Here is a 13,871-nt window from a genome sequence, read left to right as displayed (position 1 = left end):
GGCAAAACATTTTCATACACAATGGGCTAATTCAATCAAAAGTTTTAAATTTGTTCCAGGTGACCAGTTTCCTTTACTCTGTGGATGCCCACTGCTTACCAAGCACCAAAAACGGAGAAGTTCATTCTGGGGAGAAGCCCTGGTTGCTAAACAAGGGCACTATTAGTGAGTTGTGATTAGTGAGTTTATACTACCTTCTACAGTGGAGGTCTGTAAGCCTTTAGGAGCCATAGTAGGGAGCTAAGATCTGTGGGAGTCTCTTCTTTATGCTCAATGTCAACCCAGATTCTATTGCCCGTGGTCATTTGCCAAGGGATTACATGGTTAGTTTGGGAAGCATAGTAATATTCTAATATTAGATCTGGGAAAGCAACACCTCTCATGTCTATGGATCTGGTGATTATTGATTTATAAATTCTGTTTTTGTGATACCAATCCTTGAGGTCTTCATGGGAGACCGGAATAGGCAGTGTGCGGAATAGGTATGTGATTCTATGGAGTAGCTTCATTTTCACTGAGCGCACACGACCCAGCCAAGAAATAAAAAAAAATCCCGTTATTCAAGGTCATTTTTGAGTGTTTAATTAGTTTTTGGTAAATATATGAGTTTATATAGGGACTTGTAGAAATTAGTTACGTTAATTTCCAGATACGGCATGGTATTTTTTTGCCAGCAGAAATCAAAATTTAGTGAAATAATATTTTCTGTGTCTGCAGGAAGCTTCTAGCTAAGAGCCATTGGTTTGAAGTGGTTAATCTTCAACCAGAAATATCCCTGTATTTGGATAAAAGATTAAAAAGTTTGGGAAGAAAGAGTAATGGTAAAGTGAGCACAATTAGACTGTAAGCTCCTCGGGGCAGGGACTCCTCTTCCTTAATGTTACTTTCATGTCTGAAGCACTTCTTCCCATGATCTGTTATTTATATTATCTGTTATTTATTTGATTACCACGTGTATTACTACTGTGAAGCGCTATGTACATTAATGGCGCTATATAAATAAAGACATACAATACAATACAATACAATTAGTATGTCGTCTGCAAAAAGTTACATCTTATGCCTGGCTTCAGGAGAATACCAAAGATGTTCGGATCCTTTGTTATAAGATTTTCCAGCTGCTCAACAGTGAGAGAAAATAGGATAGGAGGGGAACACTGTCTGGTGCCGTTCAGGATCTCAGGGTCCAGGAAGAGACCCATGCTGCATATCTTAGCTATTTGGAAACTGTATAGTGCAGAGACCCCAGAGAGGAATCTCCTGAAGAAACCAATTGCCCGCAGTGTTAGGACATGAATTGCCAATCGATCATAGGCTTTTCTGCGTGCAAAGATAGAAGCATGGCTGGGATATTTTAAGATTTGGGCCTATTCTCCTTTAAAAGTCAACTAAGGTCATGATGCCCTCCTGCAGTACTCCTCGCAGACCCGTAGGAGCGCACAGAGGTGTCAAGTTCAGGCCCAGAACCATTAAGAACTAGAATAGTCCATGAGGCCAGATGCCATCCTAGCTTGGGTTTAAAACCCCACCAAGTCTGCTAGTTCTTGGCTTGTAAACCTTTTGTTTTACAGGTCAGCAGTCCGGCTTTCTTTTGTTCCTTAGCGCTGCGTCTTTCCCTGTTTCCCCTTCACCTGACTTCTAGTTCTTTAGATATACAGGTCATGTCTTGTCGTTTTCTTACATTTCCTATTTATTATTTTGTTTACCTGCTAGTTTTGCTTTTGCAAGTAGCACTGCAATGCTTGCAGCTAACTTTAGTTTGTGTAATTATTCCTTTTACACTTTTGCCCCCTGCTTTGTTTCTGTCCCCTAGCTACCATAGCTTTTTAGGGTAGCTCTGCATATTTTGAAGTCTCCTTTTTGTTTTCCCAGTCTTATTATTTTTGATGTAACATTAAAATCTATCAGTTTTGATATATTTCGGTCTCCTATCTGTTGTGGGTTTTCATGTTTCCATACATCCTGATCACTAATACTGCACCCGGTAATAAAAAAAAAACACTGGGTCTTATTATATTACCACAATTTTATGGTTGAAGTCATCAAGATTGCAGTAATAATTTACCGGGTGCAATATTTTAACACTTATCGCGATGGGGGAATTAATGTGACATTAATGCGTCTGTTAATAATGCATTAATTCCAGCATCGTGATCACATAACTGATATTTCTACCAAAGGCTTCTGCCATTTTTATATTACAGAACCATATTGTAGAAATAACATTAAGCCCTTTGATGTCTGTTGCTACCAAGGTACCACAGGCATCAAAGGGTTTAATACAAAATCAAACTACACTGCGTACCCTGCTTGGCTACCTTAATTGGTAGTATTACTAACCACCAAAGCAAATAAAAAGTTAACCCCTACCAACACAAGTGGCCTGCAACGTGGGATCCTCAACTTGACCCAAAGCCCTCGATCCTCTGTTGCCTGAAGAATCTTCTTTGGTGAATATTTCTTCTTTTCTTCTAACAAGGTGTCTTCTTTCTTCATTTGTATTCTTCTCCACACTGAATGTGGCCACGTTGAAAACTTCCGGTCTTCTTCTTCGAGAGCCCAGGCTTTCGATAGGGTACATGGAATATGAACCATGTTATTCCCTCTCTTTAAGATATCATGGATTTGGCAAACCAAGTTTTTAAGAAAAAAAAAGAAGAAATATACCCCAAATAATAGGTCATCGGTCCTTGGATAATTTTTTTAATGGATGTTTTTAGTTTTTGGTTATGCCATTGGGTTTTGGATTATTGTTTATGGCCTTGGTTTTGTGTTTTTTTGTTTAAGCCATCGGCTTTTTGGCTTCAGTTTTGTGGGCAGGGGGAGGGGTTTAACCATCTGGTATTGGAATATTTTTTTGTGTGGTGGCCATTAAGCCTTTATTGGATTGAAGACCTGAAGATATGGATGAACTTCAGGATGTGGTAAGTAATCCCATTCTTATTACAGTTGTCCCTTTATTGCTATTGTGTCTATCTAGGTCCTCATTGAGAGGGCCTATTTGGCCACAGTGACAATCAATGGGTTTATGTTTTACATTTTTTTATTGTTATTTGACAAAGCTTGAGCGAAACACGTAGGGTGATTTACTATGCTACACGGAGAGCCTAACCAGCCAGACACCATCATGTGACACGGAAGGATTCTGCATTGAATTCCACAGATGCAAGGGCAGTGAGAGTGAACCTCCGTTGTCCTGAGCCGGGTGTACTCAATCTGTGTTTTTATGCCTATGCTTTGTGAGTGCATTGTGTACCTCTAATACTTTTTACTTTTTCATTAAACAAATATCACTATATTTGTTCTCTTTACAACTCTTTTCACATACCCGCTCTGATTTCCATCGGAGACGCTGATCTGCGTGATAGAGATGTCCATGGGCCAGTTCATCTGATTCATTCATTTACAAGCCCAAATCAAGATGTTGTTCTTGTGAGTTCCAAACTACAGTATTAGATTGAGGAATGCTCTATTTAAAATAGATTACATTATATTTTCCCTTTTCCTTTGTGCTGTACAGTAGGTTATTGTTCCTTTTTGAACTGTGCATTTTCACTCTGGGTGAGCAAGACTCAGCCTCAGCTGCAGGGACAGTTCGGATTATTTAAAATGTGTGACATTCCACTCACATGACACTTTATTTAACTTAAGGGATTTATTAGTATGCTGTTCTATTTCTTTTATGGGGCCACAACCCATTCCCGAACAGGTGTGTGTTTGTGTCAACACCACAACATAGGCATGTATGCATTAGAGGTAAATTCAAGAATGGCAACACAACAAAAACTGCAGTAGAAATATATAGCACTGACTAGGAACAAAGTCACAGACATAAAGTACTAATAGGGAAAAATAGGAATAATACTGGTTTGAAAAAATATAATGGGGGGTCCACGTGGTGGCACCAGGGACTTATTTTGAACGTATATGGAAATGATCAGGACAATAAAAATAATGGGGGAAAAGAGGGAGCAGGGGTGCCTAGAGCTGGGGAGAGCAAACAAGTTACCTCCAGAGAAATACTCTTTTTAAAGTTATGTTGTTTAGTACACAACTAGAAGTTTTCCGGCTAAACATTCAAGGCTAACCACTTAAAATTATAGCATACAACAGGAGACCTGACCATGACCAAGGATAGTTTATGAGAATAAAAGGAAGAAAGTACTGTAATGGCACTCCCTGTGGCTAGCTAGCATTAATGAAAAAAAAAGGGTTACATTGTTGAAATGAATTTGTTACTAGTACAGCTCCTCCATAACATTAGGCAGTAAATAAACATAAAATAATAACAAATATTCGGATACTATCGAAAGCTGTATGATCCCAACACTGAGATCCTGTGATCTCCCCCTTTTTGTGTTTCTGATGCCTAACCTATCCAGCAGCTCCTGACCTTCTGCCATGACTTTGATTGAATTGGTTGTGCCATTATAGGATGTTATCAATTTGAAAGGGTATCCCCATTTATACTTTATGTTGTGCTCGCATAGTGATTCCGTTATAGGTCTCAGTTACCTTCACTTTCTAATAGGGGATGAGATCCGGCAGCCTCCATAACTGCCTCCATACTGGCAACGAACAATGAAATCTCTTGTTCTCTGGACTCGGTCCAGGATCCGGTGCTTCATCTTGGTTTCAGGAAGAAGGAGCCAGAGTATACGCTGGACACACTTGTCAAGCTAGTCTGCAGATTCCGGCATGCCCCTTATTCTGATATTGTTTTGTCTCGACCGATTGTCGAGGTCTTCTTGATTTTCTGTGATCTCCACAATGTGTTCCCTCAAGGTCTCCATTGAGTTTTGGGAAGTCACAATCTCGATGAGCCACTCCTCAAGGGCCCCTGTCCTCTTGCTGAGGGCGGAGACCACCTGGTTTACCTCCCAAAGTGCTTTCTGTATCTCAAGCTTGACATACATTTTATGTTAGACTATAGTTCTTCTATATCATTTTATGTGGATTGCGGTCTCTGCAGAATCTGTCAGCACATGGAAAGACATCCTTTTCAGATAGCTCGGCCGTGTTTTTGTACAATTGGAATAACTCAGCTATTTCATGAGGATGCTGATGCTTTTTGCCCTTTGCAGACATTTATTAAGTGTATTCAGCTCTTGGAGGCCCCAGGAGATCAAATTAGTGAGAGCTCTAGGGCTTACACCCTGCAAAAGTAGCTGTGCCCACTGCCGACGAATCCAAGCTAGAAAGCAATCATTCTGCTCAGCACAATGCATGAGACCTCACTCTGTTTTCTCCATCTAGCCCTCCATTAACAATATCCTTTTATAATAATAATAATAATAATAAATAGTAGGACAATGTGTATTATATCCCAAACATATCATACATATCAGTGTTTCAAGCTTCTGTAAACCTTCATCAGAACTTCCTTAACTATTTTCTACTCTTTAATCAGTCTCATACTGAAATCTGCTTTAAACCTGTACATGAGTGGGCTGCCTTTCAGACATGCGCAAAACATTTGAACACATTTTATCAAACATAATGAATATCGCAGATTCACACACAAAAAAAAGTCTCTACAACGACATTAACATTTAGAATTTGTAAAACAGCTTCCTTACTATTTCATTTGCTTAAAATAAGTGAAAATAAGACATAAGTATGTCTACTCCGTGATGTGCCTTGTATACAGGACTCTTACATTTTTAAGATCACAGGTGACCTTCGTTATGTGCATTACTTCCAGTGTCTTAAACTAGAAATGATATTAGGCACATATACTACAAAATAGTTCCTTACTGTATATGAAATACTGTACAGCCAAATGTTACTGACATTCACAGAAACCACAGTCTTCGAAGGAACAAAACAACGTGACAGTTACAAATGTAGAGAAGAATGTTTTAACATTTCAATTGTATGTGAAAAGAAATAGTAAAATAGAGTCATAGTAAAGTCAATGTCAGGTGGATGACCCCCCTTCAGTATGCTGTAACGGCACTGCAAATAAATGGGGCCAAAATCGTCTACATCACAGAGAAGTGGCTTCACAGAATAATGAGTAAGGGCTTGTGGTCAAGGAACTCAGTAAAATTGCCTTACCTTGCAGAAAGGATGATAACTCTTGCCTCTAATTCCTTTGCTTCAAGTAGAAGTGCAGTCACGTTTTTGGTGCCGGGTTCAAACTGGAGTACTTTTTCTGCCTGCGATTAGTGTGAGCAAATGGAATTAGCACTGAAGTCACATACCTTTCAGAGAGAGCCATGCTATCTAAAAAAAGAAGGTTACAAATTCTTTACACAAAAAAAATCTAGATAGTTTTATCTATATCAAACATTTCCTTTTTTTCTCTTTTTTGTCTTTTCCTCTTTTTCTGTTTGATTTTGCACTGTGCATGCAAACTGAAGTCGATCAAGACCCAAAAAGAAAAAACAAAAAAAAAACGTGCATTTTATAGATAGTAGAAAAAAAGTCTGAAAATGCAATTAAAAAGTCCAATGAGCGTCCTCTTCCCAAAATCAAAAAACCAAAAAGAATATCACAAATTAAAAAAAAAAAAAAGAAAAATGTACTTTTTTTTTTCTCAGAGGGTTGACCTTGAAGCGGAAAAGTGATTATCATAGATCGGAGAATTAATCTTCTTTAAAAAAAAAGAAAAAGAAAGGCTTGCAGGTTAATTCATTGGTTCACATGCATTCCTACAAAACTTTAGTTGCTGGAATGACCTACAATGTATTTCTCAGCAATATTTTGCTGGCCCCTCCAGCATCAAAGTGTTTCAGGAAGTTATATTGCAGGGACAGATGGGTACATTTTAAGTCTTACATTTTCCATTCACATGTCCAATCCAATATTGGATTGCACAGAATATTGTATTGAAGATAGTCATTGATCACCCATTTTAGTTGGGGGAATTGAGATTTAGATTGCATCGTTTTTGGTTTTGGGGTGGCTGTGACTAGTTGTCATTGGCTAATTAGACTTGGTGGGCTACGTGCATTTTCCATGCATATATACCTTGGGTCCACGCTTGTTGTCATAGGAAAGTTGGTCGAGGTTTTCATAGTTCCTTTTTTTACTCTGATGAATAATGTGCACAGAGAAAATATGTAGACACAGAAGAATATTATAAACAGTTGAAAATGACGTGTAGTAAAGCAATCCAACATCCACCTCCTCTCTCCACCACTTGCTAAAGGGTGATAATAACACTGGAGCTTGCAAAAGAAATATATGTTATGTTAGTGAATGTTTAGGGCATCTTTATGCAAAGACAAGGGAACACCATAATTATTTAAATGCAGAAAAAAAGTAATGAAACTTTGTATTTATGGCAAAATGCAAAATATGTTTATCTGATACTTAAAATGCGTAGAATGAAAGCGCATTGCGACAGCTCTGTCGCTAATCTTTGAAGCACATGCAATTAATCAATTAATCTAAATTGGGTTCTTTTGAGGTTAATTTGTGATGTAATGACTACTTTACATTGCTATCTTTTTTAACTAAAGGGGCCTATCTATTGAGTAAACCCTAACATCGCAGAGTATGATGGGCAATTAACTTCCATACTTGAGGGTCTCTGTCAAATGAAAAAAAAAAATTATTTTTTACCAAGTTTGCTAGATTTGACATATCTGTCTTAAGCAGTTTAGGTTTGCATTATCTCTGATCAAGCTGTTTGTGTTGCAAAAAAAATACTGTATACAGTAGATACACTAACATGAATTGTATGTTTGTTTTAGAAAATGGTTACAAGAACTTCCATTGCTTTATTTAAATCTCTAACTGAACCAGCAGGACAGCATTTGTGTAATGCATTGATTTAAACACGGGCACTAAAAGATACAAATAAAATTAATCTTAATGAAATCCCCTGGCTAAAACAACAACTTCACCCATATAGTTTAATTGCCTCTGGTGTCCTGAAATTTTCAATCGAGAGCCTATAATGCGTTTGAGGGACATTGTACTCCAGTCATCAGTTATGTCATTGCTGTTGTCATTTGTGATGTTGCATGTGATGTCATCAGTGATGTAATTTGTGACTTGTATCCAAACAGACAAAAACCTGCTCCTTGATCTCAGCAACTATCATGCAAAATTTAGTTACGATATCTTAAGAGACATCGAAACTAACAAACAACTTTCCAAAATATATCATAGATGAGAAGTTATAATGCAGTGCAGTTAGGCCAAGGTATATATGTCCCAGAACAGAATTTAGAAAGCTGCAATATGCATGCATTGTATGAATGAGGCTCTGTGTCGAAGGCCCATCCATGTACTGTTAATAATGAGTCTGTGCAATGAAAGAGCCTGGCGAAAACCCATTTTCACGCTATGATCAAAGTAGTGGCTGGTCACTGATTCCAAATTAACAAGGACAAGTTGGACATCAGCAGAGAAGATCTGAAATATTGTTTATATGTTTTTATTTTTGTTTATGTTCCAGGTTCTGACTGCTGAATACATTTACATTGTAATTAATGTTAGGAAAAAAGACTTGTCTAATATGTTCAACCTTTTGTTACATTCTATACTTGGAGTGATACTCATACTACAGTATTTATATTATATTGTCCCAGGGCAACGAAAAACAAAAAATCCCCAGTGCAACGTTTGACAACTGGGGTCCTTATTCAATATAATAGGAAGCATTCATTTGAAAACAGCTTTACATTTTTTAGGGGCATATGTTCCATAAGGGAAAAATCTCTGTCTTCTCTTCTTTTATGTGTCTCTGGAGGCAGGTCTATGAAACTCAGGCTTACTTAACCTTCCTAACAGATACAATTGATGTGCAGTTTCTAATCAATCAATATTGTATTGTCAGGTCATGCCATGAGGACGCTGTGTTGGTTTTAAACTCCTATTTAATTGATCTTTATGAAACTTGATACAGTATGTTAATGAATCATTAACTTTGAATTATTAACATTGATAATATAGATGGAACTTTTGACCTCCTTCTCTCCTCGTCCCACATAACCTCCTTCCACTCCTGTCTCCAAGACGCCCGTCGCACTACTTTCCACCTATGTCCTTCCCCGGAACATCAGACTCTCCCCCCACGTTTAAACGTGACCTGACAACAACTGTACCAAAATCCTCTGATATCCTCAATCTTCTCTCTCCTGCCTCAACCGTAATACCTATCATATGTGACAAAGCTGAGAGCATACCAGCTGCTTACTTCATGACAAATAACTTTTAGAAACTTACCAACCTCCTTATCCCACTGTATCTTATGTTTTCACTTTCCATTTTCGATTGTAAGCTCCTCAGAGCACAGCCCTCTTCACGTACTGTACCAGCGTGTGTTAATGTTGTGATAATGTTATATGTTATACTTTATATATAGCTTATAAAAACATTACTTGTAAGCACATTCACATGTCATCATAGACAGGTCTGCAACCCTACTTTTCGCCATTATCACCTAGCATACAGTGCTTCCACTGCAGCAAGGGATTCTGGGAAATGACATGCAAATGAGCACACATATACATTATATATACATAGTTACATAGTAGATGAGGTTGAAAAAAGACGTAGGTCCATCAAGTTCAACCTATGCTAAATTTAGACAACAGATACTTTATCTTATATCTATATTTATTGATCCAGAGGAAGGCAAACAAAAAACCCCAGTGTCAAATCATCCAATAATATCTCATAAGGGGAAAAATTAATTCCTTCCTGACTCCAAGAATTGGCAATCAGATTAATCCCTGGATAACATCCTTCCCATGTATAATTATTTGGTATATCCCTGTATAAACCTTTCCCATCTAAAAAGATGTCCAACCTTTTTTTGAACAAATCTATTGTATCTGCCATCATGGTCTCAATGGGTAATGAATTCCACATTTTAACTGCCCTTACTGTAAAGAACACTTTCCTTTGTTGCTGGTGAAATCTCCTTTGCTCCAACCTTAAGGGATGGCCCAGAGTCCTTTGTACTGCCCGTGGGATAAATAGTTCTTTTGAAAGCTCCTTGTATTGTCCCTGAATATATTTGTATATAGTTATCATATCCCCTACTAGACGCCTCTTTTCTAATGTAAATAAATCTAATTTAGCTAGCCTCTCCTCATAAGTTAGATTGTCCATCCCCTTTATTAATTTGGTGGCTCTTCTCTGCACTCTCTCTCGTTCCATAATGTCTTTTCTTAGGATTGGTGCCCAAAATTGTACTCCATATTCAAGGTGTGGTCTTACTAATGCTTTGTAAAGGGGCATAATTATGTTTACTTCCCTTCCATCCATTGCTCGTTTGATGCAAGATAAGATCTTGTTTGCCTTTGCAGCTACTGCATGACTTTGGGCACTAATGCTAAGCCTGCTGTCTACAAGCACTTTTAAATCCTTCTCCATCAAAAATACCCCCAATTTGTCTCAATTTAATTTGTAAGTTGCCTGTTTATTCTTGCATCCCAAATGCATAACCATATATTGATCTGTATTAAACCTCATCTGCCATTTACCTGCCCACGTTTCCAGTCTCTCCAAGTCCTTCTGAAGAGAAATTACATACTGCTCTGATTCTATTACCTTACACAATTTAGTATCATCAGCAAAGATGGAGACTTTGCTCTCGATGCCAACCTCAAGATCATTAATAAACAAGTTAAAAAGCAGGGGTCCCAGTACCGATCCCTGAGATACTCCACTTACGATTTTAGCCCAACCTGAAAAAAGTTCCATTTATGACAACCCTCTGTTGTCTGTCCTTCAACCAGTTTTCAATCTAGGTGCATATATTATTACTGAGTCCAAATTTCTTTATTTTGTACACCAATCTCTTGTGTGAAACCGTATCAAAAACCTTTGCAAAATCTAAGTAGACCACATCAACTGCATTACCTTGGTCTAAATTCCTGCTTACCTCCTCAAAGAAACAAATAAGGTTAGTTTGGCATGATCTATACTTCATAAATCCATGCTGACTATTACTAATGATTTTGTTTTCCATTAGGTATTCCTGAATAGTATCCCGTATTAAACCTTCAAGTAGTTTCCCCACTATTGAAGTCAGGCTTACACGTCTGTAATTCCCTAGTTTTTCTCTAGCTCCCATTTTAAATATAGACACCACATCTGCTTTACGCCAATCTTGTGGTACTGAGCCTGTGGAAATGGAGTCCTTGAATATTAAATGTAATGGTTTGGCTATTACTGAACTTTACTCCCTGAGAACTCTTGGATGTATACCACCGGGGCCAGGTGCCTTATTTACTTTAATTTTTCAAGCCGCTTATGAACTTCTTCCTCAGTTAACCAATTGTTCATTAATATGGAGGTTGTGGCTTCCTCCTGCGGCACTACTATTGAAATTGATTCTTTCCTGGTAAACACAGAGGCAAAGAATGTGTTTAATACCTCTGCTTTTTCCTTATCTCCAATAATCTACCTACCCATCTCACACTGAAAGGGTCCTATATTTTCTTTTCTCATTTTTCTTGTTATTAAGGTTCTTAGAGAACTTTTTAGGGTTGACCTTACTTTCTATTGGTCATATAATTGTCTTTAAGCACCCCCAAAAACCTGTTTACTTTTGTTGTAATGCTAATCTCATTGCCCCAGTCTATGTATGGATAATTAAAATCACCCATTATGCAAACATGACCTAGTTTTGATGCCTTCTCCATTTGGAAAAGTATTTTAGCTTCCTCAATCTCACCGATATTTGGTGGTTTATAGCATATTCCCACAAACATTTTCTTTATACTTTTATCCCCACTGCTAATTTCTATCCACAAGGTCTCTACATTTTCATCATGCCCTTCATAAACATCTTCCCTTATCATAGGTTTAAGATCCAGTTTAACATATAAACATCCTCCACCTCCTCTTCTATTTGCTTGATGCTTCCGAAAATGGAAATAACCCTCTAAATTAACTGCCCAGTCATGAGTTTCATCCCACCATGTTTCAGTAATGCCTATTATATCATACTGCTCCCTTGCTGCTATTAATTCAAGGTCACCCATTTTATTTGTCAGGCTTCTTGCATAAGCAAGCATGCATTTAAGTTTTTTTTCAGCCTGTACTATTATCTTATCTGCTCCTTCCTTTCAGCGAGAACTTGGTTTAGTCTTGAGAATTTTGTAGTATTATCTGTATGTACTATGGGTGTCTCAATGCTTGTCAAACTCACACTTGCCCCCATTCTCTCTCCATAACCTCTTGTTTCCTCTTCTATTCTATTTAGTATGTTATCTGTTTCATTCACCTCCCCCCTCCATACAAGTCTAAACACTCTCCTTAAAATTCTCCCCCCTAGCACAGAAGATCCCTCTTCATTGAGGTGCAATCTGTCCCTAGAATATAGATGGCACCTCTCAGAAAAGGAGTTCCAGTGCTCTAAAAACCCCAAACCCTCCTTCCTACACCACTTTCATAGCCACAAATTAACCTCCCTAATCTCTGACTGTCTCCCTGTGGTAACTCATGGCACTGGTAACATTTTAGAAAATACTACCTTGGAGGTCCTTGCCGTAAGTTTTTGGCTTTGATCCCTGAAATAATTTTTAGGACCCTCCATCTTTCTCTAACTTTGTCATTTGTGCAAACATGTACCAAGACCGCCAGGTCAATCCCAGCCCCCCCCCCCAACAATCTGTCTACCCGATCCGCAGTGTGCCGAACACAAGCCCTGCTTCCCCTTCTAACTGTTACCCAGCCACCTACCTGCTTCTTACTAATAGCAACCAAGCTACCTACCTGCTCCTCACTAACAGCCCCACCAGCTGCAACACTAGTTGAAGCAAGGGCCTGCTCAGTGAGCACTAAACCGCTTTCAAGATTGACAATGTCCCTCAATATTGCAAGTTGCCTCTTCAGATCAGCAATCTCTGACTCAAAAGAGACCACCGCTCTCACTTCCCACAGCGGTATGCTCCTTGGAACAGCTGCTTCATGTGCACATACATGTGGCAAGATGTGCATTGAGTGACATTTTCAATCCTGCTCATTATAGCAACTATGAAGTTTATAAGTATTAACAATAAACTGTACTCCAATATACTATACCTTGTTCAAACTACTTCTGGATCTAACTGCACACTTCAAACAACCAGAACTTAAATCAACCACAGATTAGTATACGCAAGCTCAGAATTCGTTAGAAGCCTCTGTTTAAATAGGGACACCCACAAGGTGTGTTACGTTAGCAATTAACTAACCTCACCCACTCTACCTCAGGCAGGAGAAAGGGAAAAAATAATACAGGCTTCAATTACCACACACTTTAAAAATAAATTAACCCACTACACACTCCCCAAATTCAGCCATCACTGCTAGTATACACGGAACTTCCTTTTCCTTCTGGATATAACTGCACACTTCAAACAACCAGCACTTGAAATCAACCACATCAGCCACATAGGGGGCATTGACATTTGTATCAAATTACATACATCCCAATTGATTTATTTTTTATTCTTTCGCTTGACTTTATTTTACATAAAAACTATTTTCAATTTTTAAATGTATTTTTACTTGCTACTACAGGGTATCCAATGGGGAGCAATGCGGGAACCATCATACGCAAAGCTTTACACAGTATGGAGGATTTGGGGATGTCATTTTTTGTTTATTAATTGAATACCTAAACAAAACCAAGACACCTTTCTGTTTTACTTCTGTTTGGAGGAAAACTAACATTACGCTTCTTGATATTATGTTGTCTAAATGGGAGGAGAAGTAGACCACAGGACTCTGTGATAAGTCTAGTAACAAAATACATTATTACATTACTGTTGGCACCATCCTACAAGTTGACTGTATTGTCTTCTATTTTCACAGCTTTTGTGGGTCATGAGAGATGTTAAAGACCCCTCTGAAGTGACCCCTGTTATAGATGAGATGAATTAATGTTTTCTTGAACAAGGTTACTGCAGTTCCCT

The 13,871-nt window shown here is 38.2% G+C and overlaps 1 protein-coding gene across 10 annotated transcripts in view; it reads right to left on the bottom strand.

Moving 5' to 3' along the window:
• The window catches only part of GRIN1 (glutamate ionotropic receptor NMDA type subunit 1), a 197,752-nt gene that overhangs the window by 134,956 nt on the left and 48,925 nt on the right, over positions 1-13,871 (bottom strand). For 7 of the 10 annotated variants that reach the window (XM_075579303.1, XM_075579306.1, XM_075579305.1 and 4 more), the window contains exons 4-5: positions 6,976-7,038; positions 6,061-6,161 (exon numbers count right to left, since the gene is read on the bottom strand). In XM_075579303.1, coding sequence (XP_075435418.1) covers positions 6,061-6,161; positions 6,976-7,038 — 164 coding nt within the window. The remainder of the gene's footprint in view (positions 1-6,060; positions 6,162-6,975; positions 7,039-13,871) is intronic. The other 3 variants (XM_075579304.1, XM_075579308.1, XM_075579311.1) reach the window with 1 other exon arrangement.

The sequence above is a fragment of the Ascaphus truei genome, chromosome 21, assembly GCF_040206685.1.
Source record: "Ascaphus truei isolate aAscTru1 chromosome 21, aAscTru1.hap1, whole genome shotgun sequence".
NCBI classification, from domain to species: domain Eukaryota; kingdom Metazoa; phylum Chordata; class Amphibia; order Anura; family Ascaphidae; genus Ascaphus; species Ascaphus truei.
Note: the sequence above shows the minus strand (reverse complement) of the source record. Positions and strands in the feature narration are given on the sequence as shown.